The 25,357-nt window shown below is 39.6% G+C and overlaps 1 protein-coding gene across 3 annotated transcripts in view; it reads left to right on the forward strand.

Moving 5' to 3' along the window:
* Positions 1 to 25,357, forward strand: part of LOC140195090 (BTB/POZ domain-containing protein KCTD8-like) — a 74,125-nt gene that overhangs the window by 33,071 nt on the left and 15,697 nt on the right. The window contains exon 2 of one of the 3 annotated variants that reach the window (XM_072252776.1): positions 24,972 to 25,066. The exons of 1 other annotated variant lie outside the window; for it this stretch is intronic. In XM_072252776.1, the coding sequence (XP_072108877.1) occupies positions 24,972 to 25,012 (41 nt within the window). In that variant the 3' untranslated portion in view covers positions 25,013 to 25,066. Of the gene's footprint in view, positions 1 to 10,977; positions 13,552 to 24,971; positions 25,067 to 25,357 lie in introns of those variants that run through there. One more of the 3 variants, XM_072252778.1, reaches the window with a different exon arrangement.

Consider the following 25,357-nt stretch of genomic DNA (forward strand, 5'->3'; position numbering starts at 1 on the left):
TTTTGCCAATATTGCTGCTTTTTCTACATTGTTGATTGCCATTTTGTCCTTACTTTTTAGCACAGGAATCTCTTTACTACTTATACCATTAATTTTCCTTATCATGCTCTATATTTCGGACAGTTGAGTTTCTCTTCCAATTTTGTTACAATACTGTCTCCAAGATGCTCGCTTTGCCTGTCTGATTATTTTCTGAACTTCTGCTTGTGCTCTTTTATATTAATGTTTCTACTGAATGTTGTCTTTTTAATATTTTAAATGCTTTATTTCTTGCTTTTATACTTCTACTACATTCACAATACCACCACAGAACATTCTTCCTCTTTCCTGTACCTTTACTTTTCGGAATCGTTTCTTCTGCTGAATTTGTAATTGCTGTGACGGATTCATCATTCACTTCTTCTATATCTGATATATTTTCATCTAAAATCTTTGTGCATCTTACTTCACCTATTTTTTGAAATATCTCCCACCCTGCCTTATTTAGTTTCCACTTTGACATACTAGATCCTATATTTTGTTCTATTTTAATCTGAATCCTTGTGAGTAAGGGATAATGATCACTTCCCACCGTAGTTTGTTTTAATACGTTCCAAGTACTGACTCTTGCTAATTCTCTACTTACAAATGTTAAGTCTATTGCAGTTTCTGTGTTTTGGGATATATTATATCTCGTACCTTCTCCATTATTGATACACACTAGTTTTTCATCATCTAGAAATTCTTCTATCACTAATCCGTTTAGAAATTAGAATTTATTTAAAATCTTACATCCATTCCACAATGTGAGGGAGTAAAAATCTTTGCATTATGACTCCATTGCAACATACAGACTTGTGAATTTAAAAGTCTAATGGCTTGTAGAAAGAAGCTGAAGCGTAGCCTGTTGGTCCTGGTTTTAATGCTGTGGTAGTGTTTGCCAGACGGAAGCAGCTGAAGCAGTTTATGTTTGGGGTGACTGGTGTCCCTGATGATCTTCCAGGCCCTCTTTCTGCACCTGCTGCTATAAATATCCTCAGTGGAGGGAAGTTCACATCAGATGCACTGTGCTATCCGTACCACTCTCTAAAGTGCCCAGTGATCAATGTTGGTGCAGTTCCTGTACCTGGCGGTGATGCAGCCAGTCAAGATGCTCTCAATGATGCCCCTGTAGAAGGTCTTGAGGATTTGGGGGCCTATGCTGAACCTCTTAAGTCACTTGAGATGCGAGAGATGCTGTTGTGCTTTTTTTTGGCGCAAAGCCTGTATGTACAGTCCAGGTGAGATCATCAGTGATGTGTATACTGAGGGAACTGAACCTACTCAGCCTCTCAACTGCAGACCCATTGACCTTGATTGGGCCAAACCTGTCTCCATTCCTCCTGTAATCCACAATCAGCTCTTGGACTTTGAGAGAGAGGTTGTTATCCCGGCACCACCCTCCTCTGTAGGCTGCCTCATTACCGCTAGAATGATGCTTAGTCTGAGGATCTTGTGTTCTGTAACGTGCAATGTTTGCATACCTTGTGGAGTCAAGCGATATAGCTTTGTTCTCAGTGGTTCTGATTGCCTGCTAAAGGAATGAAAAGCAGGGCTGTCCCTGTGATCTGTAAATGAAGAGAGGCAGTGGAGTGAGAATACTGCCTGCATCGGAAGCAATGGATATGGGTCAATCACTTAATGTCCGTGTCAATTACTGAGAGCCATCCAACTTATCCTCCCAAAACTCAACAATTCTAGTGCAAGTTTCTGAGGAAGCGCAACAATGAGAGAGCTCTTAAATAAAACAAAAACTACTGAGAATACACAGCAGGTCAGGCAGCATCTGGAGTAAAAGAGAAAAAAATAACGTTTCATGTCAATGATGTTTCATTGGAGGATTTTGGTAGGGTAGCTTCTTGTGAACAGAAAGAAAGCAGCTGTATCATTTTGAGTTGATTATCATCTGTACTCTGAAGAAAGTTAGCTGGGTGATTAAATTGTCAAGTCATTATCTTGGTCCCATTATTCATACAATTACTAACCACTAAGGATCTGGATCCTATATCGTAGAAAGAGAGGGCCGGGGAAAAGGCACTAAATTGCAATCGAGTTAAATAGTGGGGAAATTAATGACAATAAATTCTTTGACTGATTGAAATCAGTTTAGAAACTGTTTTTCCATTACTGTCTTGTTTTTATCTACCGCTTTATTTAATTGCCTGAGAGGAAGCCAAACAGAGTTTCATAGTACCTAAGTATAATGACAATAAAGATCATTCAGTTCATTTCAATTCAATTCAATTCAAATAAGGAGCAGAAATGAGAAGAATCATCAAAAATGAAGTAACTTGATTTAGAAGGGTAGACGCTGATGCGCTACATGAATGCCATTGCAACTGAGTGCCTACATATTCTTCAAGTGAATATCACTGTATGTACTATAGCCTTTTGTAAAATTGATCATCGGTGTAAGCTGCCTTATTATACAATAGATTTTTTAAAATTACACTGGAACACTTAATGTAGTTATTGAATAACAAGCATCAAAAAGCCTTTGCACCGCTATAGGATGCCTTGGCAGTAAAATTATTACTGGCAATTATTCCCTGCAATTACATGATGTAGAGTATTTGAAATAATTGCTAGGCTTTAGCTAAAAAGTGAAATTAATTGGCTTCAGATATCATATCACCAAAGCTCAGGGTCTTCTAGAAGGTAAACTAACTTAGTTATAAACAATTGAAATATCAAATGAATAAAAAAATTCAATGAAATGAATGTATTAAGCAGGAAATTTTACATTTTTCGTTGTGCGTATATGACTTTGTGGAGCCCAGCAACTACAATTGTGAATATGGATAAATCTTGAAGAATTTCAGCCTAAATGTTGAGCTAGACCTTAAAGTGCAGACATTATGTGCCATTAGAGAGAGGGAGAGAGAGAGAAAGGAAGAAAAAAGCTGGATATTTTGATCCAATTGGTGGTAAGTCAGATATTGACTGAGATAATGGCAATGGCGAGGGACAGAAAAATGTGACTTTGATGGAAATGTAGGCTGTAGTTTCACAAAAGCCTCATCTTTTCTCATCTATTAAGTAGATGCTACCAACATGGTAGTAAACAAAGTCTACAGGCAAGGAGGGGAATCTGACCATGGCATGTTGGAGAGTGAAAAATAATGTTCGACTGATATGCCGAAGCATATATGGATGATTGAAAATACCAAAGCACACTTACTATATATCAAGTAAATCAATATTACTGCTCCAAGACATTTCCCAATTTTTGCCACTTCACCTTGCTTTCCAGCAAGCTTCCTGCTAGAGTAGAACTAATCCACAGAACAAATAGGAAACTATTCAACATCGGTCACCTCCACTCCAGAATCAAAGTCATCCCAGCTCAGCTGAGCTGCTGCATGCAATTAACACTTGTGAATGTACCCATTTGGAAGACAAGCTCCAAGTCATCCTTGACTAGTTGCTGAACTATGTGAAAGGGTGGGCTTACATTTAACACACATTAAGTGTTAAACTGCCCATAGTGCACAACAGCATAACCAACTGTAAAGGTCCACCACAAGACCACAGAAAACATGCACTGCATTTCATATCATCAGAGTTATCTCTCAACAACTCAACATTGGTGATGTAATTCATCATTGCCTTCAGTGTTGTCACTTGAGGAAAAAAAATATGTTTAAGTTCAAGATCAAGCTCAATCCCAGGGTAAAATTCGCGGATCTGCTGGGCATTAGTGATCCCATCTGCCCTATATGTTTCTGAATCATGAATCACCTTCAGCAGATACATTGAAAGCAATGGAGAGATATCACCTGTGTAGTAACTGGAAAATCTTCCAAACCCATTGATAGGATAAGCAAAACAATATTGGACTCCTCTCTTCGGCTGAAATTGCCTTTCACAGAAAGGGTTGTATGTTCCTTTAAGTTTCCTTTTTAGTAATAAACATTAAGCACAGTGTGCCATATTCAGTCTGCAATCTTATTTAACAGTTTCAAAGATAAAAGGTTGACAGCCATTCGCTGCAGTTTTCTGATGAACACGAATTGAAGTGGATAGGTAGCCAGATATTTTTAACAATGACTGATACTGCTCTGACATTGTTTCTGCAGTGTGTAATCATAGAATAGCAGTCTCTCTACCCTCTCGAAGTGCTGTGCAGTATTGGATGTAGTGCTCCTTAAGTGCACTTAAGAAAGTCCTATTCACTGACTCCCCGTGGTGTGCAAGTTTTACTGATTGATAAGAATTTACTTGCCATTCTGCTGGTTGAATTGAAAAGCAGTTATTTGTGTTGCTAGCTGTCTGTCTGAAATCAAGTGCATTATATGGCAAATGTTGTTCCCCAGCAGTGGTCTGATGACTGCCAATGGAAAACAAAAATTAAATAAAGACTAATTCTTGATGCTGTTTTGGTAGGTAGTAGTACATGCTGGAGACTCAGTAATATCTTTGGAAATTTGTGCATTAAAATTCTCAGTATGGTTTGAGCTACAAAGATACAGCAAGAAGGTAGTTTTGTGTTCGTAGAAAATTAATCTTACAGTCCAGTGATGCAAAGCCATCAATTTTAGTTTTAGTGATTACAAAACAATCAGAAATTAAGGTTAACGTTGCCAGTGTTGAGAAATAGAATAAAGAAAATCATTTAGTTTTTGAATCTATCACTTAAACTTGCACAGCATTTCACACTAACAGCTGCACAATGTATCTTTGATTTGGTTGCCCACTTGTTCTTGAATTCAGTTTTAGTTTTGAATCAGAGTCACTGGGAATATTTTATCTGATATTGAAACCTCCACTTGCAGTCCCCAAGGTTATGGAGTATTAATGTTTGCTTTCTTACCCTTACCCATTGTATAATGATTTCTGCATGGTTCCAACAGAATTTATTAAGCATCAACAAAGTCCAATGTAGAATTTTCTCCAGAAAACTAACACATATCTGGAAAAGTTATATTCAAATCTCTAATTACAATCTGAAAGTAGATTTAGGGGTTAAGAATTGGTGATTACCTTAATGAATGATGGGAGAAGATCCGAGAGACTGAATCACTCACTCCTGTTATTTTTATGATAACAGTGATGGAACTTGATACTTTTGGGAAGATTAAAAGAAAAAAGCAGAAAAAGTTACAAGGGTACAAGGCAAAATATGTGCTTTTGCCCTTTCATTGGTTCTTTGTGCATTCTTGACGCCTGGAGGAGCTGTTTCTGCTTGTTGTGCCTTTGCAAGAGCCAACCATAATATGACCTCTTTGACTCTTATCTCGTTTCCCTGCTTTTAGCCCATTATTTGTTCTTGTACTGTTATTTGTATTTATATTACAGCTTGCGATGTCAGAGTTTGAAGTTCAACACTGACGTCACCTCCTCCCTGTGGAATGCATGAGTTTTCTCTGGGTCCTCCGATTTCCACCCACAGTTCCAAGATGTGCCAGTTAGTAGGTTAATTGGTAATTGTAAATTGTCCCGTGATTAGGCTAGGGTTAAATCAGGGGTAAATCAAGGGTTGTTTGTCGGTGTGGCTTGAAGGGCTGGAAGGGCCCATTCCACACTGTATCTCTAAGTAAAATATTTATTCTAGTTATTAAATAGTAGCCCAGAAATTAAATCACCTTACACATGTAACCGGGTGACCGTCGGATCTTATTCAGTATCGTTAAAAGTATACTTAGGCATCCATCCGGGTAATGCTAGAATAGTTGTCTGTGCCTTTAAGGGAGACGGTGATGTCATTACGCATGTGCAGGATAGTGGGGAGACTATTTTGTTTTCTGCTGAAGATGCTGGTGGGGCGTTGGAATTGAGTTCCTCCCCGAGACTGGGCATGGTGAGGAAAGATGAGCATTAATTGACGACATCCATGTGAATTCGTTTATGCTTGTTGGTGAATCAAGAATATCGGTAATTTGACATGTTTTGCATGTGGATGCTTTAGATTTTCACGAGTAAAGGCATTGACGCTGGATCGACTGGCTGATGCAAAGTTCCTCACCATCCAAGTAGGTCAGTCTTCCGGTAATTTAACTACCAGGCAATACCTTGTAAAAGTTGTGCCAAAGTGTACCTTCCATCTAACTTTATTGTATCAGGACTGATTGTGCATGTAACTGCGTAACGTGAATGTTTAGTCTCTGTTCGGAAGTTCAACACGTGTGTACATCTTAGATGAGATGTATTCGCTTACATTTTTCACTGTTATGTATAAGATGCAGGGTGGGTGGGATTCTAATGTTGTTTGTATTGTGTTCCTTCAGGATTGCCACTACCGTATTAGTGCCGTATTAGTTCTGGTATTTTTTATGCTGCAGACGCAATCCTGTCCATACACAAGGGTGTGAATCGAAAGTTAAACTGAGATTGTAATGGCAAGAACTGGTTGTAAATTCGTTTGTTTTGTTTTGCGACCCTCTTCTGGCACTTAAACATCTAAAACAGATAAAGGAATTAACACCCGAAAAAGTATTTGTTGACCTGAGTGTGTATTTTTCCCCAGGCTACACACAATATATTTGTACAATATGTATTCCAATTTCTGTACAACAAGAATCAGAAATGAAAATTGTGGACTTAGTGTGAGCCCTACGAAGCTTGTTACTCTCCCTCCTGATCCTGTGTGCCTCTGATGTGCTATTGTTTGGTAGAACTAACTGATGCATTTGCATCATGTGACTTAAAGGTAGGTAACACCTCTGTGTTTTAATCTGATGAGAGTCCATGCCCCATGGACAATGCATTTATTTATGTTGATACTAGTCTTGTGAGACCTCCTGGCTTGGCAGGAACTAAGCCACTGGAATGAACCTCTAATAGTTCGCTAACACCCGTCCCAACCTCCCCTCAATATCTTTTTGCCCGATCCTTTGTGGTGACACCATAACTGATCTATTGTCCCAATCTTTGGCAGCAATAGTTCTTGCATTTATCCACAATTACTGTATAATGTGGAAAATATGATGCTATATTTGCTATACGACTGGTAAGTAATGCAAGTTTGTTTCATTCCTGCCCATCTCACACCCCTATGATATGGATTCAGGCTTGTCTAATTTCCTTTGTGCATCCTAGTGGAGATAAGGGAACAAAGGAAAATCTTCTAATGTGTAGTCTTGGCCCGCGTGTACTACAAAATTTTGTAGCAATAAGCTGTAAGTCTGTTTCGCTGCACATCCTTGGCGTACGATGGAATAGCATCACACTTGATCAAATGCTCCCATGTGCTGTGATCCATCAATATGCACTCCATATCCATACCAGCCACTGTCCTCAGAGGTAGACCAGTGGTCTTAACAGTGAGCTCCTGATCACTGTGAGCAGCAGATCTGCATCACTGCTACTAAGGTATAAATATTTTTTGAGGCAACATACACAAAATGCTGGAGGGATTCATCATGCCAGGCAGCATCTACGGGAAAGAGTACAGTCAACGTTTTGGATAGAGACCCTTCAATGGGACTAGGAAAAAGATGGGAAATGCAGTTTTGATGAAGAGTCTCGGCCCGAAACATCGACTGTATGCTCTCTTTCATAGACTCCGCCTGCCTTGCTGAGCTCTTCCAGCATTTTTTTTTGTGTGTTGCTTTGGATTTCCAGCACCTGCAGATTTTCTCGTGTTTGAAAATAATTTTTGAGTCTGCCGTGATGTTTGTGGCCGCCTGATCTGTGGAATACCCTTATCCTTACCCGTTTTCACTATCAGACTGTCAGCCAGTCTTTACTGTCTTTCAGGCTTAGGAGTTCATGCCAAAGACATTCTGGGACCACCGACATGATACCGTGGACAAAGAAGGCAGCTCTGTTGTTACTTCTCTCTTTCACGCGGCTAACACCCACACTCCAGACATACACTTCTCATGAAACAGAATTCAGGTTGTTCTCACTACCTCATCTGGCATGAAATTTGCTGTTTTGCAGCTAAGTATAGAGTGAAGATATACAGTTGCTATAAATTACAAAGTAAATAGATAGTGCAAAAGAAAGGAAAAATGAAGTAGCATTCATGGGTTCACAGACAAGCAGAAAACTGATGGAAAAGGGCGAGAAGCTGCTTCTGAATCATTGAGCTTGGGACGTAAGGCTCCTGTACCTCCTGCTCAATGGTAGTAATGAGACAAGCATATGTTTCCTATGGTGAGGGTCTTTCGTGATGGACGCTGCCTTCTCAGGGCACCATCTCTTGAAGGTGTCCTTGATAGTGGGGAGCATTGTTCTTGTGATGAAGCTGGTTCTGTTCTCCCATTGCTGAACATTATTTTCATGGTGGGGATCAGCTCACACAACCACCGTTGTTATCTCTTTACTTAGACAACTCCAGGCTCTTCTCCTGCACGTTACAATCACTCCTTTATTCCATCCCGAGGTGCAATATCCTAAAATCACTACCCTTGTACAACTGTAGGTTCTTCATGAGTGCTACTGTGCAAGGCAAGTAACAAGTTTGTCTTTTATTGAAGGTGAACAATATCCACCTAGTTTTCATGGTTGATTCAACACTGCATCAGATTCATACCACAAGGTGCATATATTTCTTGAAGATGTATAAACACAACATTTGATGTACTAGCTAGCCTTTGAATTATACATTCATTTGAAGAAAGAGCCACTGTAATACAAGGCTAAAGAAAGCAACAGAAAAATGAGAGAAATCAAGGAGAAAACCTGGGTTATAACTCACCATAATTGTTAACAATATAACAGGGAGGGAATGCTGAAAGTGAGAGATACTTCTGTGGCTTTGAGAGTTTGGAGGCAATATTACACAGGTTGAGTACCCCTTACCCAAAATTCCAAAATCCAAAAATATTTAGAGTAATCACATGACGTCACAAATGGAAAATTTTGCATGGTGCTGTGAAGGTTCCCAAATGATGTGCAGGTTTCTGTGCATTATAGACAGCTCTAAGAAGTATTCTCACATATGTAATGAACAAAAGTTAATGAAAAATAAAAAAAACTGCATAAAGCGAAAAGTGAAGATCTTGTTCATGTATTGAAAGAATCAATTCATCTGCATGGGAGTGAACATATGCTGCTTAACAGTGTGCTGATCATGAAATAAGCAAAGATCTATCATAATGAACTGAAAATTGAAGATAATTGTGAATATTCATCAGGCTGCTTGTAGAAATTTAAGAAAAAGGCACAGCATTAAATTTTTAAAGCGTCTGCTGATCATGAAACAGCTGAGAGATTCACTGAGGAATTTGCCAAGATTGTTGCTGATGAAAAACTAACACCAGAACAATTCTACGATGCTGATTCTTTTTATATCTTACATTAAACCAAAAAGAAGTAAAATTCAAATACAATGCACTGTAACCTTTTAATCAAAACATGACATTATAGATGGAGACTGAAAGCCTTTCGTTGTTTGTTGTTGCTCAGCAGCTGATTCAGGTATTCTCTGATGCTGCTATGCTGTTTTTGTTACTCTGCACGCATTATAGTCTCATTATATTAATGGTATGTAAGAATGTTTACTGTTATGTACATACCTGTGATGAACATGTGTAAGACAAAAACTGCTTACCAGTAGCACATAAATTCAGAGTCAGAAATTATGGTGATCCCAAGCTATCTCATTATATATTCCCAAATCTGAAAAAAAAATCAAAAGCCAAGAACAAAGTGTTAGAATCAGCTAAGTCATTAAGAAGTGAATTTGGGAATGATTAGCTTGTCTTACAGAAGAAATTTTAACTTCTTTCTGCTACATGGCAATTAATGCTGGATTAGGAGAAGCCATTAAGATGAAGGTGGAAAATATTGATTTGTAAAGATATCGAAGAATATAAACAAAAATCTTTTCAGTGATAACCTGATGGGATGGGCATGTAGAATTGGATGATATGCTCTTGCAACAAGATGGGATTTCACAAGTACTGAAGCTATGTGTCATTGGCAGTAAGTAGTCTAAAATAAAACCAACAGATAACTAAACTGTTCATGATACTGTCCATAAAAGACAACCACAGTATAACTCAGCTGAGTGACTGTTGAGTTTTGTAGAATTTGATCATCACTGACCCTAACATATAGTGTTTGATTTGCTTCAATGTTTAGCTTGCATCTGTGTTAAATCCTTCAGAATTGTTTCCTGCTGACTCAGTACTATGGTTTATTTGGGCCTTTTATTGATTTACAGACAGTATGATAGTGGCTATATCTGATGAAAATTGAACAAGTGAATGAAACTGTACACGTGGTCAATATGGTTCTTCAGTCAACAGATCATTTTAGATAAGATATAGTACATACAAGTAATCTCATGGACATAATAAATTTATCAGGTTTTTAAACCAGCTTTTTAATTAGATAGAAGTAACAAGAGCGAAGAAGGATGTGGAAATTCATCCCTGGCGGAGGCAGAATGTTGGGCTCCACTTTTGAAATCATTTCTGTAACATTCATTGGAGTCAGAGTGCAGTGTGTACAGTGTTGTCTATTTAGCACTTTCAGCCAAGGAGTGATATCTAGACATTTTGATTGTTGAGCTTAATCTATATATAAACGAAACTGAGATAAGACTTGCATCTACATGAGAACTCTAAAAGTAAATAACAAAAACATCAGCATTGAATTAAATATGAACCATGTGAAAAATTCTCCGCTGACTACAATAATACCAAACCGTAAGGAAGACATCTGTGGTAGTTGAAGGCTGGCATCCCATTTCCGGCGGGCCTCTTCTGGAATTATGCTGGACTGTGTCCTAGGCCAGGCAGGAGGAGGTACAGAAGCCAGGCACCAGGTTTAAAAAGAAGCTACTCTGCTTCAACCAACCCACACAACCCTCATCACTACCTCAGTATAGCAACACAATGGTGACTTAGGTTACTTTGCACTGCAGTAGACTGTTTTTTGTTTATTCTAATTTTTAGTGTTGTATAATTTGTATAATTTATGTTTTCCTTATGAATATTGCATAGTTGTTGCTATATGCCTGTGATGCTACTTCAATTTAGTCTTTCATTGTATCTGTGCATACAGGTCCAGGACACCAAGCTTGACTTTGACTATGATGTCACTACAGACTGAAAAAGTTACTTGAATGATATCCCATCCATCACTTTTGCTTGCTCCACCATCAATACTCTCTTGTTACCATATTTACTATCCACAGGTTTCTTCAACAGCTCCTTCTGACCTAAAGATTTCATCACCAAAAAAGAAAAAACATCACCAGCTAATTGTTTTCTTTTAAGTCACACTCCATCTTAAACTTGGAAGCCTATAATGATTGGATTATAATTATGGCACTCCCTGAGGTGTGGTGAGCACCTTCGCCACGAGTCTGTAGTAAATCAAAAAGACACTCCCTCCTTCAAAGAACATTTGGGAATGTATAACAAATGCTGTCCTTCTTAATGGTGTGCAAATTCCATGCATGAAGAAAAAAGTGAGTTATAATACTAAAATTATCTGAATTCATAATCTGACTTTATTTTAAAATTATTATTCATCGAATTTAAACTATATCAGTCAGTTAGCACTGATTTTCAAACAAAATGCAGGAGCCAACTGCCTCACCTCAAAACGCTGAAGAAACACAACAGGTCCAGTGGCAAGTCTGGAAGGAAATGACCATTTTGGGCCGAGACCCTTCTTCAGGTCTCCAGCAGAAGCATCACCTATTCATTTCCCTCCATAGAAGCTGTCTGGCCTGAAGTTTCTCCAGCACTTTGTGTGTATTACTTTAGATTTCTAGCACCTGCAGAATTGTGGACCCAACTATGCTTGCCCAGATGAAAATATTATAATCATATTCTGAGAAAGGCTGGCAAATATCTCTGCTGGAAAGTTTACCCAGCCTTGTTGTAATCGGCCCTCAAACAAACAATATGCACAGACAAATTTCAGGTGCCACTCCCTAACTTCTTCAATGTAATAGTACTATCTAAGCCTAGTCCAAAAGTATGCAAAAACCCCAAATGTCCATAACCATTTTTTCCTGAAACATAGTAACTGGAGCATACAATATACTGTGGAAATCTGGTTGAACCGCAGATTATTTTCCTTGAGAAGCTGTATTCCTAGAAAGTATCAGGAGGAATTTTGCAAGGCATCCATACTTGTGGTCAGGCAATCCAATCACAAACAGGAGAAAATCTGCGGATGCTGGAAATCCAAGTAATGCACACGAAATACTGGAGGAAGTCACCAGGCCAGGCAGCATCCTGGCTGGCTGCATCATTACCTGGTATGGAAACTGTACCTCCCTTAATCACAGCACTCTGCAGAGACTGGTGTGGACAGCCCAGCATATCTGTAGTTGTGAACTTTCCACGACTCAGGGCATTTAAAGGACAGGTGTGTAAAGAGAGCCTGTAGGCTCACTGGGGACTCAAGTCATCCCGACCACAATCTATTCCAACTGCTGCCATCTGGAAAGCGGTACCGCAGCGTGAAAGCCAGGACCAACAGGCTCCGGGACAGCTTCTTCCACCAGTCCATCAGACTGATGAACGCATGTTGATTTGAGTGTACTCTATATTACACTGTCTGCTCTATTTATTATAAATTATTATAAATGACTATAATTTCACATTGCACATTTAAATGGAGACTTAACATAAAGATTTTTACTCCTCATGTATGTGAAGGATGTAAGAAATAAAGTCAATTCAATTCAGCACCTTTGCAAAAGAGTACGGTCGATGTTTCAAGCCGAGACCCTTCAGCAGGACTGGAGAAAAAAAAGATCTCGAACTGAAGACCTGTGACCCCAAACTAAGTTCACTTCTAGTCAAGCTGTTCGAGCAAATTTACAGTACAAGTACATAAACAGCAATGTGAAACATTGCACAGGTACTTCCTGGATGCACAAAGCTGGCTACCTGGCTAATGACTGTCGAATCAATGAACTCTCAATAATCAGGAAGCAGTTATTAAGCAACAAGTATTCACCAATAACCTACTTGTAGATGCCAAATTTGGGTTTTGTTCCATTTTCTATAATACAGTCAGAAGGTGGAACAATTGCTGATGTTCACATCATGTTCAACTCTATATTCAAAACTCCTCAGCAAATGAAGTAGTCCATATCTCCAGGAAAAAAATGCACATGGGCTGATAATGGCAAGTAACACTTGCACAATCAAATTGCCAGGAAATGATCTCCTCCAGTGGGAGAGTTTAACCAACTTCACTTGATGTTCAGTGCAATTATTACCACCTTGCTAGACATGCTGACAGTTTATTCTGTACAAATTGGCTTCCATATTCCCCACTTGCCAACACTTGAAAGGCTGCTCTATTGCCTACAAAATATTTTGGAATGTTTTGAGTTAGTAAAAAGTCCTACATAAACCTTTGTTTTTAATCATCAGTATTTAAATGTTTCAGTTAGAATCTTTAGACAGAAGGACATACAATTGAAGTGAATTGCACATTTGAGGATTAAATTGAACTTGCCTTTATATGTGTCTGTAATAATCTCTACAAGTCTCAAGTGCCCAGCAGCCAATGAAGCAGTTTAATACTATGTGGAAAATATAGCAGGTTGTCTGCATGCATAATGGTTCGGTAGTTATAAAATTAAAGAGCATCTATTGTTAGCTGTTTATGGATAACCATTGGCTAAAACTTAGGGACAATTGATTCCTTTGAATAAAGCCAGCAAACATTATTTTTTCTGGTGGTGCATATGTGGTTTTGCTTTAACTTAAAACCAGCTGATACTGCTTAGATGGTGTGATAATCCCATCTCACCTTGTGCCCCATTCCCTTGAAATATTGCACACTGATTAATATGTTGACCCTTAGCATTAACTTTTAAGAATTTTGTCATCTAAATTTCAGCTTCACAGACCATGTGAGTAAGTGAATGCATGTGTATGAAATGGTGAGTGCTGGGGTTTGGGGTGCGTGCATGTGGATAGTGTGCTTGTAGGTCTGTGTTTTGTGTATGTGTGTGTGTGTGTGTGTGTGTGTGTGTGTGTGTGTGTGTTTGAGTGAGTTGTGTGTCTGTAGGTCTACGCATGCTTAGGTTGTAAGTGTGTTTCAATCAGCTACAACTTATCATTCACTGATATGCAGATGTTGATTTTTTGCTGTTTCAAGGTTGATATTGTCCTTGGATTCCGCAGTGGTTCAGATGATTCCAAGATCCATGTTGTTTCTCTCAGTTTTGTACACATTTTGAATAATGTCAGGTGATTTTGCAGGCTGCAGATACATTACTGCTGCTCTGCCGGTCTGTCTTTCGGTTCAATGGAATATTACAATGCTCTGGTGGTGTTATTGTAACTGGAACCCTGACAGCTGAGGTGTTCCACAAGGTGCCATGTATTTAAGGACTGCATAGTTTTGATTGAAATTCCTTGAAGCAGCAGACGTTGAGGGGTGACCTGAAAGGTATATAGTAAGTTATTAAGGGTTGATAGTAGGTAATTTTTCCCTATAGCACAGGTGTCTAAAACTCAAGGACTTCGGTCAAGAATAGGGGTAAGAGATTCAGAAGGGATTGATCGAGGAATTTTTTTAACCAGACGGTAGTTGAAATTTGACTGAGTGGGTGCTGACACAGGTACTTTCACAACATTTAAGATGTATCTAGATGAGCACTTGAATTGCCAAGCAGAGTAAGCCACAGACCAGTAGGATCAATGTTGATGGACACTTGATGTCAGTATTGATTTTGTGGATCAAAGGCCCCATATCTGTGCTGTATGACTCTTACTTAATAGCAATAACTCGACAAGAGTGTAGGGCAAGTTACATTTAAAAATGTATTTGCTTAAGTGTTTTAATTACCTAGAATTATTTCACTTACTTTCTTAATTTTCTAATTTTCAGCATTTGTTTAATTGACTTTTTAAAAGTGTTTTGAATGTTTTCATAACATTACAGCCATTAAAGTCTCTGAGCACTACTTTGCTCTTCACTATATTTTGTAACTAGTTTGTGAGTGACACTTGCTCTGGCCAAGACTCAGTTTTTATTTCAGCAAGTCACCATCAGGAAATCCACAAAAGGTTGTCAGTAAATTAGTGGTAAGCACAAGTGGCTTAATGACATCACAGAGTTCCATGCATCCCATTTATGTTCCTTTTATCTTCTTTTAAGGATAAAAGCTTGCATTAACTTAGAATCTTATATATTCCTTTCAAAGAATCCTAATTCTGCTCCTATGACTGTTGCACAGTACTGTATATTGGTTAAAATAGAATGGTAGCTGGGAAACAGAAGTAAGAGTACTTACCTTTGTATTAGCTCAGTAGTATTAAGTGTTATTTGGTAGCTGGAAATCATAATATACAGTGCTGTGCAAAGATCTTGGGAACTCTAATTATATATATATGTGCTTAAGACTTTTGCACAGCACTGTCAGTCTAATGGTCTTAAAAGCAGTTGTAAGGTGCAGCTCTTGTTCTAAGCTAAAGTGAGCAGTGGCTAAGCAAACAAGTCAAGTTTCACATTCAATGAGTTTATTGGCATAAACACAAGTACCAGGTAAACGTATAATGAAGGCTTGATTACACAACGTCATTGACGTGTAAGTTCTGACAATACACAGAACGTAAATATAGTTAAATTGTCATTACTTTATACAGTTAAATTGTCATTACTTTATACCAGATAGCGATGTCATGTAATACTCTGAGATAAGTGAGCTTGTTTGAGGAATTAATGTTGACCACGGCACTTGGAATCACTTCCCTGCACTTTTTAAAATTGCATCTTGAAATCCTTTGTGTCTTGAGAGAGCAGAGAGGATCCAGCTCATCTACAAGATGTTACTACTGACTGTGTAGCATTTCCTCAGTGGCACACTGAAGACTCACACTGGAATTCCCTGCTCATGATTCAAGCTACAATTGAAAACATGGTACAGGAAAACTACAATGAATCAGTGTGGCTGAGAATATTTGAACAGTTAATGAAAGCAATTAAATGTGAATTTTTAATTTTAAATTATCTTTATATACCATTCCAACTGTGACATTCATTAACGGACTTGATTAATGAACAGAAGATTTTTCATAATACAGTTTTGTGAGCTATACAATTATATTGCCATAATGAAGTGAAAATGTAGCCCAATCAAATCAATATGTACAATAATTATTTGTTAGGCAGGTGTTAAGCAAACACGTAATGGAAATGTCTTATCTGTAGAAACTGTCAAAGCTATTAACTTTAATCTGAATGCCAATGCACTCTATTCTCAATCAAGAAGGCCTCAAAGCTCTCCACTTCTTTCTTGACACCAGAACCAAACGATTCTCACACCCTGCTTCCATCTGGCAGAACTGGTCCTCAACGTCAACAATTTTTTCTTGCTACTTTCTCCAAACTCAAGGGATAGCCATAGGCACCCACATGTGCCAGTTAGGGCCTGCCTCTTCATTGGTAACATAGTACAGTCCATATTTGAAGCATTCCCCTGTAATACTCCCCAACTCTTCCTTCACTACATTGACAAATGCATTGGTGCTGTTTCATGCACCCATGCTGAGCTCATCAATTTCATCAACTTTGTCTCTAACTTCCACCCTGCTCTTAAATTCACCTGATCCACCTCTGACACCTCCCTCCCCTTTCTTGGTCTCTGTGATCTCTGGAGACAAATTATCAATGAACATCTTTTATAAACCTACTGATTCCCACAATTATCTTGACTATATCTCTTCCCACCCTACCTCCTGTAAAAATGCTATTCCCATTTCTCAGATGCTTCACCTCTGCTACAACTGTACCCAGGACACAGCTTTCCATTCCAGGACATCAGATGTGTCCTCCTTCTTCAAAGAATGGGGTTCCCTCCCTCCACTATTGATATTTCCCTCACCAGCATCTCCTCCATTTCTGTGCTAATCCCATCTTTCTGCCACCTTAATTGTGATAGAGTTCCTCTTGTGCTTACCTACCACCCTATCAATCTCCGCATCCAACACATCATCCTCTGCAAATTCTACCATCTCCAAAGGGATCCTACCACTAAACATACCTTTCCCTCCGCCTTACTCTGTACTTTCCACAGGGATTTCTCCCTCCATGATTCCCTTGCCTAATCATCCCTCCCCATTAATTTCCCTCCCAGCACTTTTCTTTACAAGCAGCCTGAGTGCTACACCTACCCATGTACCTCCTCTCTCACCTCCATTCAGGGCCCCAGACAGTCCTTCCAGGTGAGGCAACACTTCACCTGTGAGTCTGCTATGGTCATCTATTGTGTCTAGTGCTCCTGATGTGGCCTCCTCTACATTGGTATGCCCCAACTTAAATTGGGAGACCACTTTGTCGACCACCTCCGCTCCATCCACAACAAGCGAAACTTCCCAATGGCCAAAATTTTTAATTTTGATTCCCATTCCCATTCTGACATGTCAGTCCATGGCCTCGTCCTGTCCCAAGATGAGGCTACCTTATATTCTGACCGGGAGCATTCTCCAACCTGATGGCATGAATATCGATTTCTCCTTACGGTAAAAAAAAAACCCTTGCTCTATTCCCCATTCTGACCTTTTACCTCTCCTCACCTACCTATCACTTCCCCTGGGTCTCCTCCCCTTTTTCCTATGGTCCACTCTCTTCTCCCATCAAATTCCTTCTTCTTCAGCCCTTGACCTTTCCCACCCAGCTGACTTCACCCATCACCTTCCAGCTAGCTTCCTTCCCTTCCCCCCACCCTTTTATTCTGGCAACTTCCCCCTTCCTTCTTAGTCCCGAAGAAGGACCTTGCCCTGAAATGCTGACTGTTTATTAATTTCCATAGATGCTGCCGGACCTGCTGAGTTTCTCTAGCATTTTATGTGTGTTGTTTCAGTTGGAAGTTTACTTTCAACTGTTTGAGCTTGGCACAACGTAAGCCTTCCACCCCAGCCCAGGAAGCGAATATCTATCCCAGACTCCACCTGCTAAGCAAAGATTTCAAACTCAGTTTCTTCCTATAAATATCAGCTTTGAGATTAAGACTCCTCTTAGGAACAGACTATCACTCCTCCATCCGTTTCAGTAGGTTACCGTTGCTAGAAAAGGCTCTCTTCCCTCCCATGCTCAAAGAACTCATTGAGTACTTCTCACTGTAGGGGTTCCTGTGTGATTTTCTCTTTAGAGTGTTCACCTCCCCAACCTCTGCTGCACACGTTTCCAATTTCTCAAAGGAATCTCACCATTATAAACAATTGACAACATATCAAGTCCATATTCGTTCATCTTCAAGATTTTCTTCCCCACAAATAGTTCTTGCCATTACCTTGATGCAAGTTTGAATCACTGCCTCTTCTGCCATTAGCTCATTAGGTCAGCTGGCAATGCCTCACTAAGCTGAGGATAGTTCATTTCTTTCACAGGGTGTTTGCATTGCTTTTGATGCGGTGCACGACTTTACTCAGGTTTACTGAAAACAAGTCTTGTGAACTGATATAAAAATTGCTGGTGAATGCAGCAGGCTAGGCAGCATCTATAGGAAGAGGTACAGTTGACCTTTCGGGCCGAGACCCTTTGTCAGGACTAACTGAAAGAAGAGATAGTAGGAGATTTGAGATCTTTCAAATTTCTATCTCTTCTTTCAGTTAGTCCTGACAAAGGGTCTCTGCCTGAAACGTCGACTGTACCTCTTCCTATAGATGCTGCCTGGCCTGCTGCGTTCACCAGCAATTTTTATGTGTGTTGCTTGAAATTCTAGCATCTGCAGATTTCCTCTTGTCTTGTGAACTGATTGTGTATTTTTCTCTTCTTCTGTCTAAGGATTGGTTATCTCATATTTTAGTTTTAGAAAATTATATCCATCATGATTTTGCAGTTATAATAGTATACATAAAAGATGAAACATTTACAGAGTGCAGTTCTACTGTTGTGGTTTCTGTCTATACCTTTAATTCTAGACTCCCAGAAGGAAAAAAAGATGTCAAAGCATAGGGGTTGGTTATGTCCCTCCCACAGGAGTGAACTCCCATTGGTGTGCTGTAATGTAACATTCTGATACCAACCATATCATTTGCATACATTTCTTACCATGTTGGTGATTCAGGACTCTGGGCGTAATTGTTCAGACCTTCCCCCTTTGTTTTGATAAGGGTTGGGTCTAACTGGGAAGAATTGGCACATCATCTCAACTTTTGTGTTTCCCAGAAAGTTTTAACTGAGCAAGTCTACTCAGTCTGTTCTGTCAGCCCATGGGATTTTATCAACCAAATATACAAACTGTTTGAGTAACATTAAATATAACACTCATATCATGGGAATTAGCTTGTTCCCATGAGTGCAATTATTCAATGATATAACAGTGTCTACACTTCTCTTCAAGTGTAGGGGTATGCATATCAAGGGATTCCTCAATTAGTTTATCTTCAGTATCTGGGCTGGAATCTTTCAGCTTTGTTAGGATGTTATTAATCATTTCTGCAAATGATTCTTTGCCTTTCCAGGTACTGTATCTATGTTTATTTCATCTGCAATGTGGTTGGAGTGAACGTTAAAGGGGACAGAAACAATCACTTTGCCAGAGGCAAGGATTAAGGGTTCCAGTATATTAGTTCACATATGACCAAGAGATCAGGGCCATTTAGTGGTTTTAAATTGGAATCATCAATAATCATTAAGTTTTAAGGCGGGGGGATGCGAGATAGATGAGACAGTTTCTGTACTAAATACAACTTTGTCTGCGATGAAACAAATGGAGAGTGAGGCAGCACTGAACGATATTGTTACAAACATAAATAATAAAAGTAAACTACAGTGAAAGCAACATTTCTTCCTGGAGTTTGAGTTTGAAGCAATGCACTCTGGATGTATTTTCACTGGGGAATGGACCAATGAGATCTTTCTCAAGTAAACAGGAATTTTTTTTCTCACTTTTCAGATCTAAATATGTGTTTTATCTGTTCATTACATTTCACCCCACTTCCCGTCAGGATGTAGGGTTCCATGGTGGACACATATACTGGTTTAATATAAGGATTTCACTCATTCTGGGTGTAAATCCTGCTGGGGCAGTTTTGATGTTATCTATGGAGACAGGTTTACTGACAGTCTTGTTTCCCCTCCCAGCCCCATTGACTACCGCCCTATCATTGATAACCTGGGTAGTGAGACAAGGAGATTTCTACCTAGGATGAAAACTAGGGTCAGAATTATTGTTCTGAAATTTCTTTTCTTCGACCCAGTCCCCTTTTTATGGTCTGTAAGCTTCCTTGTCAGGTTCCTTTGCTTTCTCTGGAATTCCCATAAACTCTCCTGAGAAGAGTTGTATTGAGTGTGGGCAATGGTTGGCCGAAGATAGTGAGCAAGGTACCTTTTGGTGGACATTGACATTAAGAAATAAAGTGTAACATTCTTGTGTACTCCTATTTTCACAATTAGCACTTTGTTTACAGGCGTTTGCACTTCAGGGACAAGTATAGCCTAATTCATCTCTAGAATTGACCGGTTTTGTCAGGGGTCCTTAATCTCTCGATTCATTCACTCCACCATGCTACTTGATTGCAGCTGGAATGGAGTGCTGTACTCCACTTGTGCACCTCTTTGTTCACACATGGCTTGAAAGCCTTTGTCATTGAAGGAAGAACCTTGGTTGATGTCTGTACAGATGGAGGTGCCAGCAGCGGGAATATGGAGTGCTGTGATGGTTGTGGTCTCACTACAAGAAGTCATAGAGTATTTCTTGTACAAACATCAGTTATCACAAGAATATACTTATTAGCTTTCTGTTAAAGTGGGCTGCCTTGGGATGCCAGAAATAGGGCAAAATAATCAACTTGCCTTACCTGCATTGCCGTAGTTGGCTTTCTTTGTCTTTTAAGAGGCAGTGTTGTGACTACTCCTTTATTATAGGCCAACCATTCTTTACAATTTGCAATGAATTGCTTACAGTCACTCATCATGTAAGGCCACCAGTGTCATATGGCTAATTTTGCATGAGTGGCTTGTCCACCACCATGGCTGTACCTGGATCCTTGATGAACGTATTTGCTATTCCGCATACCCAGTTATGGTAATTCTCTGTTCCTTTGTTGATAATTTACTAATATTTTTTAAAGCTGTAAGTTCTGTTTGTATAATAATTAGTTTGTCCCCTTGCAATGGTCTAACTGTAATAAATATATAGAATACCATGGTATGACATCTAAGGCAGCAAGTTTCTGTTCTGTTGGGGTGAAATTATATGAGGCAGTATAGGGGGGTCTTGTATTTCTTCTCCCTCATTATAGCAGATAGCTACAGGCGATTTTGGAGAAACATGGACTGGCAGAACAAGACATTTTGTTAAGTCTCTTGTCTACTGCTTGCTGAACTGCATTCATCAATTTCTCCAGCGCCTCATAATCTCCTAAGGTGAAAATAAGTGTTCTTTTATTTTTTGGTTCACATCTGTTGTAGAACGGTTTTGATAATTGCATATAGTCAGGCATGAAAGCTCTAGCATAATTCAATAGGTCTAGGATTGATGGTAAAGCGTTTAAGGTCTTTGGATATCCTACTGAAGTGACTTTCTGTGTAAATTCGGGGGGCCTGATTGGTAATTGTCATATTTAGGAAATTTACTTTTGTACAACAGAGTTGAGATTTTTCAATGTTGATCATATAGCCTCTGTCTGTGACTTTCAAGAAGTGGGTGTGAACAGAAGCTACTAGCCAGATCTATGCAAGATTTATATTTTTTTACAGGTAACAGGAGACAACTCAGATAGAATAATAAGAACATAAGAAATAGGAGCAGGAGTAGGCCATCTGGCCTGTCGAGCCTATTCCGTCATTCAATAAGATCATGGCTGATCTGACCATGGACTCGTCTCCACCTACCTGCCTTTTCTTCATAACCCTTAATGCCCCTACAATGCAAAAATCTCTTCCAACCTGAGAGTGGCTTCATCGTGGCAGTAGAGGAGTCCATGGACCATCAACAGCTTCTCCTGAAACTCAGGAACGGTTGTTTCTTAGCAGCTGCTCCTGAAACTCTGATCCCTCAGTGTCAGCACTAGTCCTTACCTTGCTGGTGCTCCTGGTTTAGGGATTCTCAATTTCATGGATCGTTGATACTAGTTGATCTATCATCAACTACATACAAGTACAATGCGAAGTGGTACCTTTGTAATCGCTTTGTAATCGGTGATGTAAAATCACATTATTGAATATTGTCTTCTTACCAGACTGTAGTGGCTTTTGATTGAATCTTGACTGTTGCTATGGCACAGCTCCAGGATTGCCCAGCCCATGGCTAATCAATTGATGATAAATTGCCAGATTCTGTTATATCAGCAGTGAGATAAGTAGGATATTAATGTTGCAGTCAAAGTGCACTCAGGAAAATGCTAACAGCATAATCGTTGTCCATTAACAATTTATTTTGGAAGTTGAGGGCTTGTGAAGATTTGGGCAATCAGAAACCCCAGAGGACATTCTGTTTATTGTAAAAATAAATCAGAAGTTTAAAGAAAGTAAGTACCTCAGAAGGTCTTAAAACACTTTACAGAAGACACTGCTAACAAGCAATTACTGCTGTATGTAAGAAGCATAGAAGCTGATTTGCCAACAATGTGCTCCTACAGATTGCTATAATCAAGTGATCTGTTTCAGTTATTTATTTGAGTGATTAATACTGGCCAGAACACCAGACAGAACCTGTCCCCTCTTCCCCACCCCTCATACCATAATTTCAGTTAATTTATTTTCTCTGATTATTTTAGAACTGACTAGTTTTATTGTAAATTACACAGTAAATGGAAGAACATGGAGAGTGCTGTAGAACAGAGAGACCTAGAGGTACAGGTGCATAGTTCCCTGAAAGTGGCAACCAAAGTAGACAGGGTGGTGAAGAATGCATTTGGCACAATTGCCTTCATTGGTCAATGCAGTTAGTAGAGGAGTTGGGACATCATTTTGCAAGTGTACAAGTTGTTGGCAAGACTACATTTGGAGCATTCTGCACAGTTCTGGTCACCCAGCTATAAGTAGGATATCATTTAGCTGGAAAGGGTGTGAAAAGATTCACAAGAATGTTACTGGGACTGGAGAGATTGAGTTATAAGGAGAAGCTGGATAGGCTGGGACCTTTTTTCATGGAGCATAGAAGGCAGAGGGGTGGCCATAAAGAGGCATGTAGAATCATCAGGGCTGTAGATTTGATGTTTTGCCAAAGTAGGGGAATCTAAGCGTAGAGGATATTGATTGAAAGTGGTAGAGGAAAGGTTTAAAAGGGCCCTGAGGGGTTACTTTTCACAGAATGATAGATATATGGAACAAGCTTCCAGAGGAAGCTGTAGAAGTGGGTGTAATTATAATATTTGAAAGACATTTAGACAAGTAGATGAACAGAAAAGGTTTGGAAGGATGTGGGCCAAAAGAAGGACAATGGGACTAGCTCAGGATAGCTATCTTAGGCAGTGTGAGTGTTGGTCCGAACAGCTTGTGGCTGTGCTTTCTAATTTCATGACTCTAAATATGCACTATCTCTGTGTGAAAAAAATTGTTATGGCTGTATGACTCTACCACTGAGTAACATTAACCTAATTTTTCACTCTTAAGTGATCCTGCATGATTTGCTGGGATTTTCCTATAGCTCTGTCTTACATTTCATGCTTTTTGCATATATTTTGTCTGTTTACTTTCTTGCTGCCTAATCTCCTGATTGACCTATCAACCAGTCAAACTAATGAGGTAGCTGTGGTGTGTGACTTTAATTTCCCTTAGATTTGAAGGCTTCAATGGGTTGTTTTCTCTGGAGTGGTGGAATCTGAAGGTGAAAGGAGTGAACAATATGTAAATTGTTCAAAATGTGAAGGGGACAGATGAGACTTCTTTTGGGGAAGTGAGCTTTGCTAGTTGATTGGATTTTCAGTGGGAGAGCAGTTTGGACATAACTGCATAATTTTTATTATGGATAAGATTAAAGGCTGGACCTCGGGAAAGATGTTAAACAGGGGAAAGACTAAATGAAACAGTGTTAGGCAGGAGCTGGGAAAATACGTTGGGAGAAGCTGTTCTTGGGTATGTCCACATATGGCATCTGGAAGGTGTTTAATGTTCAGCTGGTCAGAACTCAGAATTGACAATTTTATGTGAGGAAGAAAGACAGTGATGGCAAGACCATGGATGTTGAAATACTGCAGTATTAGTCACAAAGAAAAAGGAATCATGTGAAGTTAAGGAAGCTGTAAATGGGTAGGACCTTGGGGAATATAAATGAAGCAGGAAGTTCAACAATTAAAATGGCTAAAAGGAAGTCATGAAATGTTCTTGGTAAGTACGATTAAGGAGAGTCACAGAGCATTTCATGCATACATTAAAAATAAGACAGTAGTTGGGGAGAGGGTAGGTAACTCAAGGGCAAAGGAGAAATTTACACCTGGAGGTAGGGGATGTGGGTGAGGTAGCAAAATGGTATTTCGCATTAATATTTAACAAGGAGAAGGAGAAGGATGATAGTGTGATTAGGGTGGGGGGTTAAGATATATTGATATTCAAAGGCATGTTGATATCAAGAAGAGAGATGTGTTGGGATTTTTGAAGAACGTTAAGGTAATTAAGTCCCCGGGCGTTGATGGTATCTATTCCTTGATACTGAGGGAAGCTGGAGAGGAGATGGCTAGGTCCTCAACAGAGACCTTTAAAATAGTACCTGTGTACATCGGCAACTCTCTGCGGGCTGCAGGAATTTGTACCAGCTTTCCTCTTAAATATACTCCCTTTGAACTACTTTTGCTGCAATCTGCAGCATGTAATTTTCCTCATAACAATGGACTACGAATCAGAAGCCTTGATAAACAATGAAATCCAAAACCTGGTGAGAGCCAGATCAGAGGCATACAAGTCTGGAGAACAAGAATGCTCCAAGAGGTGCAGGTATGATCTCCGGAAAGCAATCTGTCGGGCGAAGTGGAGATTCCAGACTAGACTGGAATCAACAAGGGATGCTTAACAGCTGTAGCAGGTATTCAATACCCTACCCTCCTACAAAGCTAAATCTTGTGATATGGGGGGACTGCAGAGCTGCACATCCAGATGAGGTTAATGCTCTCTATGCTCACTTTGACCACCAGAACAGGGAGGAACTCTTGTGCACCTTCATGTCTCTTGGTGATCCTTTGGTCTCAGTAACTGAGGATGACATACAGGCTGCCTTCAAGTGAGTGAATCGAAGGAAAGCATCTGGTCCGGATGCAGTACCTGACTGAGTAGTGAAGACTTGTGCTGATGGTGCATTCACGGATATCTTCAACATGTCGCTCCAGCGGTGTGTGGTATCGAACCGCTTCAAGCAGGCTTCAGTCATACTGGTGCCCAAAAGGAGTGTGGTAACCTGTCTAAGTGACCTTTGCCCAGTGGCACCTACATCCACAGCGATGAAGTGTTTTGAGAGGCTGATGTTGAAGCATATCAGCTCCCATCTGAATGATGATTTGGATCTGCTCCAATTCGCCTACTG

The sequence above is a fragment of the Mobula birostris genome, chromosome 3 (genome assembly GCF_030028105.1).
Source record: "Mobula birostris isolate sMobBir1 chromosome 3, sMobBir1.hap1, whole genome shotgun sequence".
NCBI lineage: Eukaryota > Metazoa > Chordata > Chondrichthyes > Myliobatiformes > Myliobatidae > Mobula > Mobula birostris.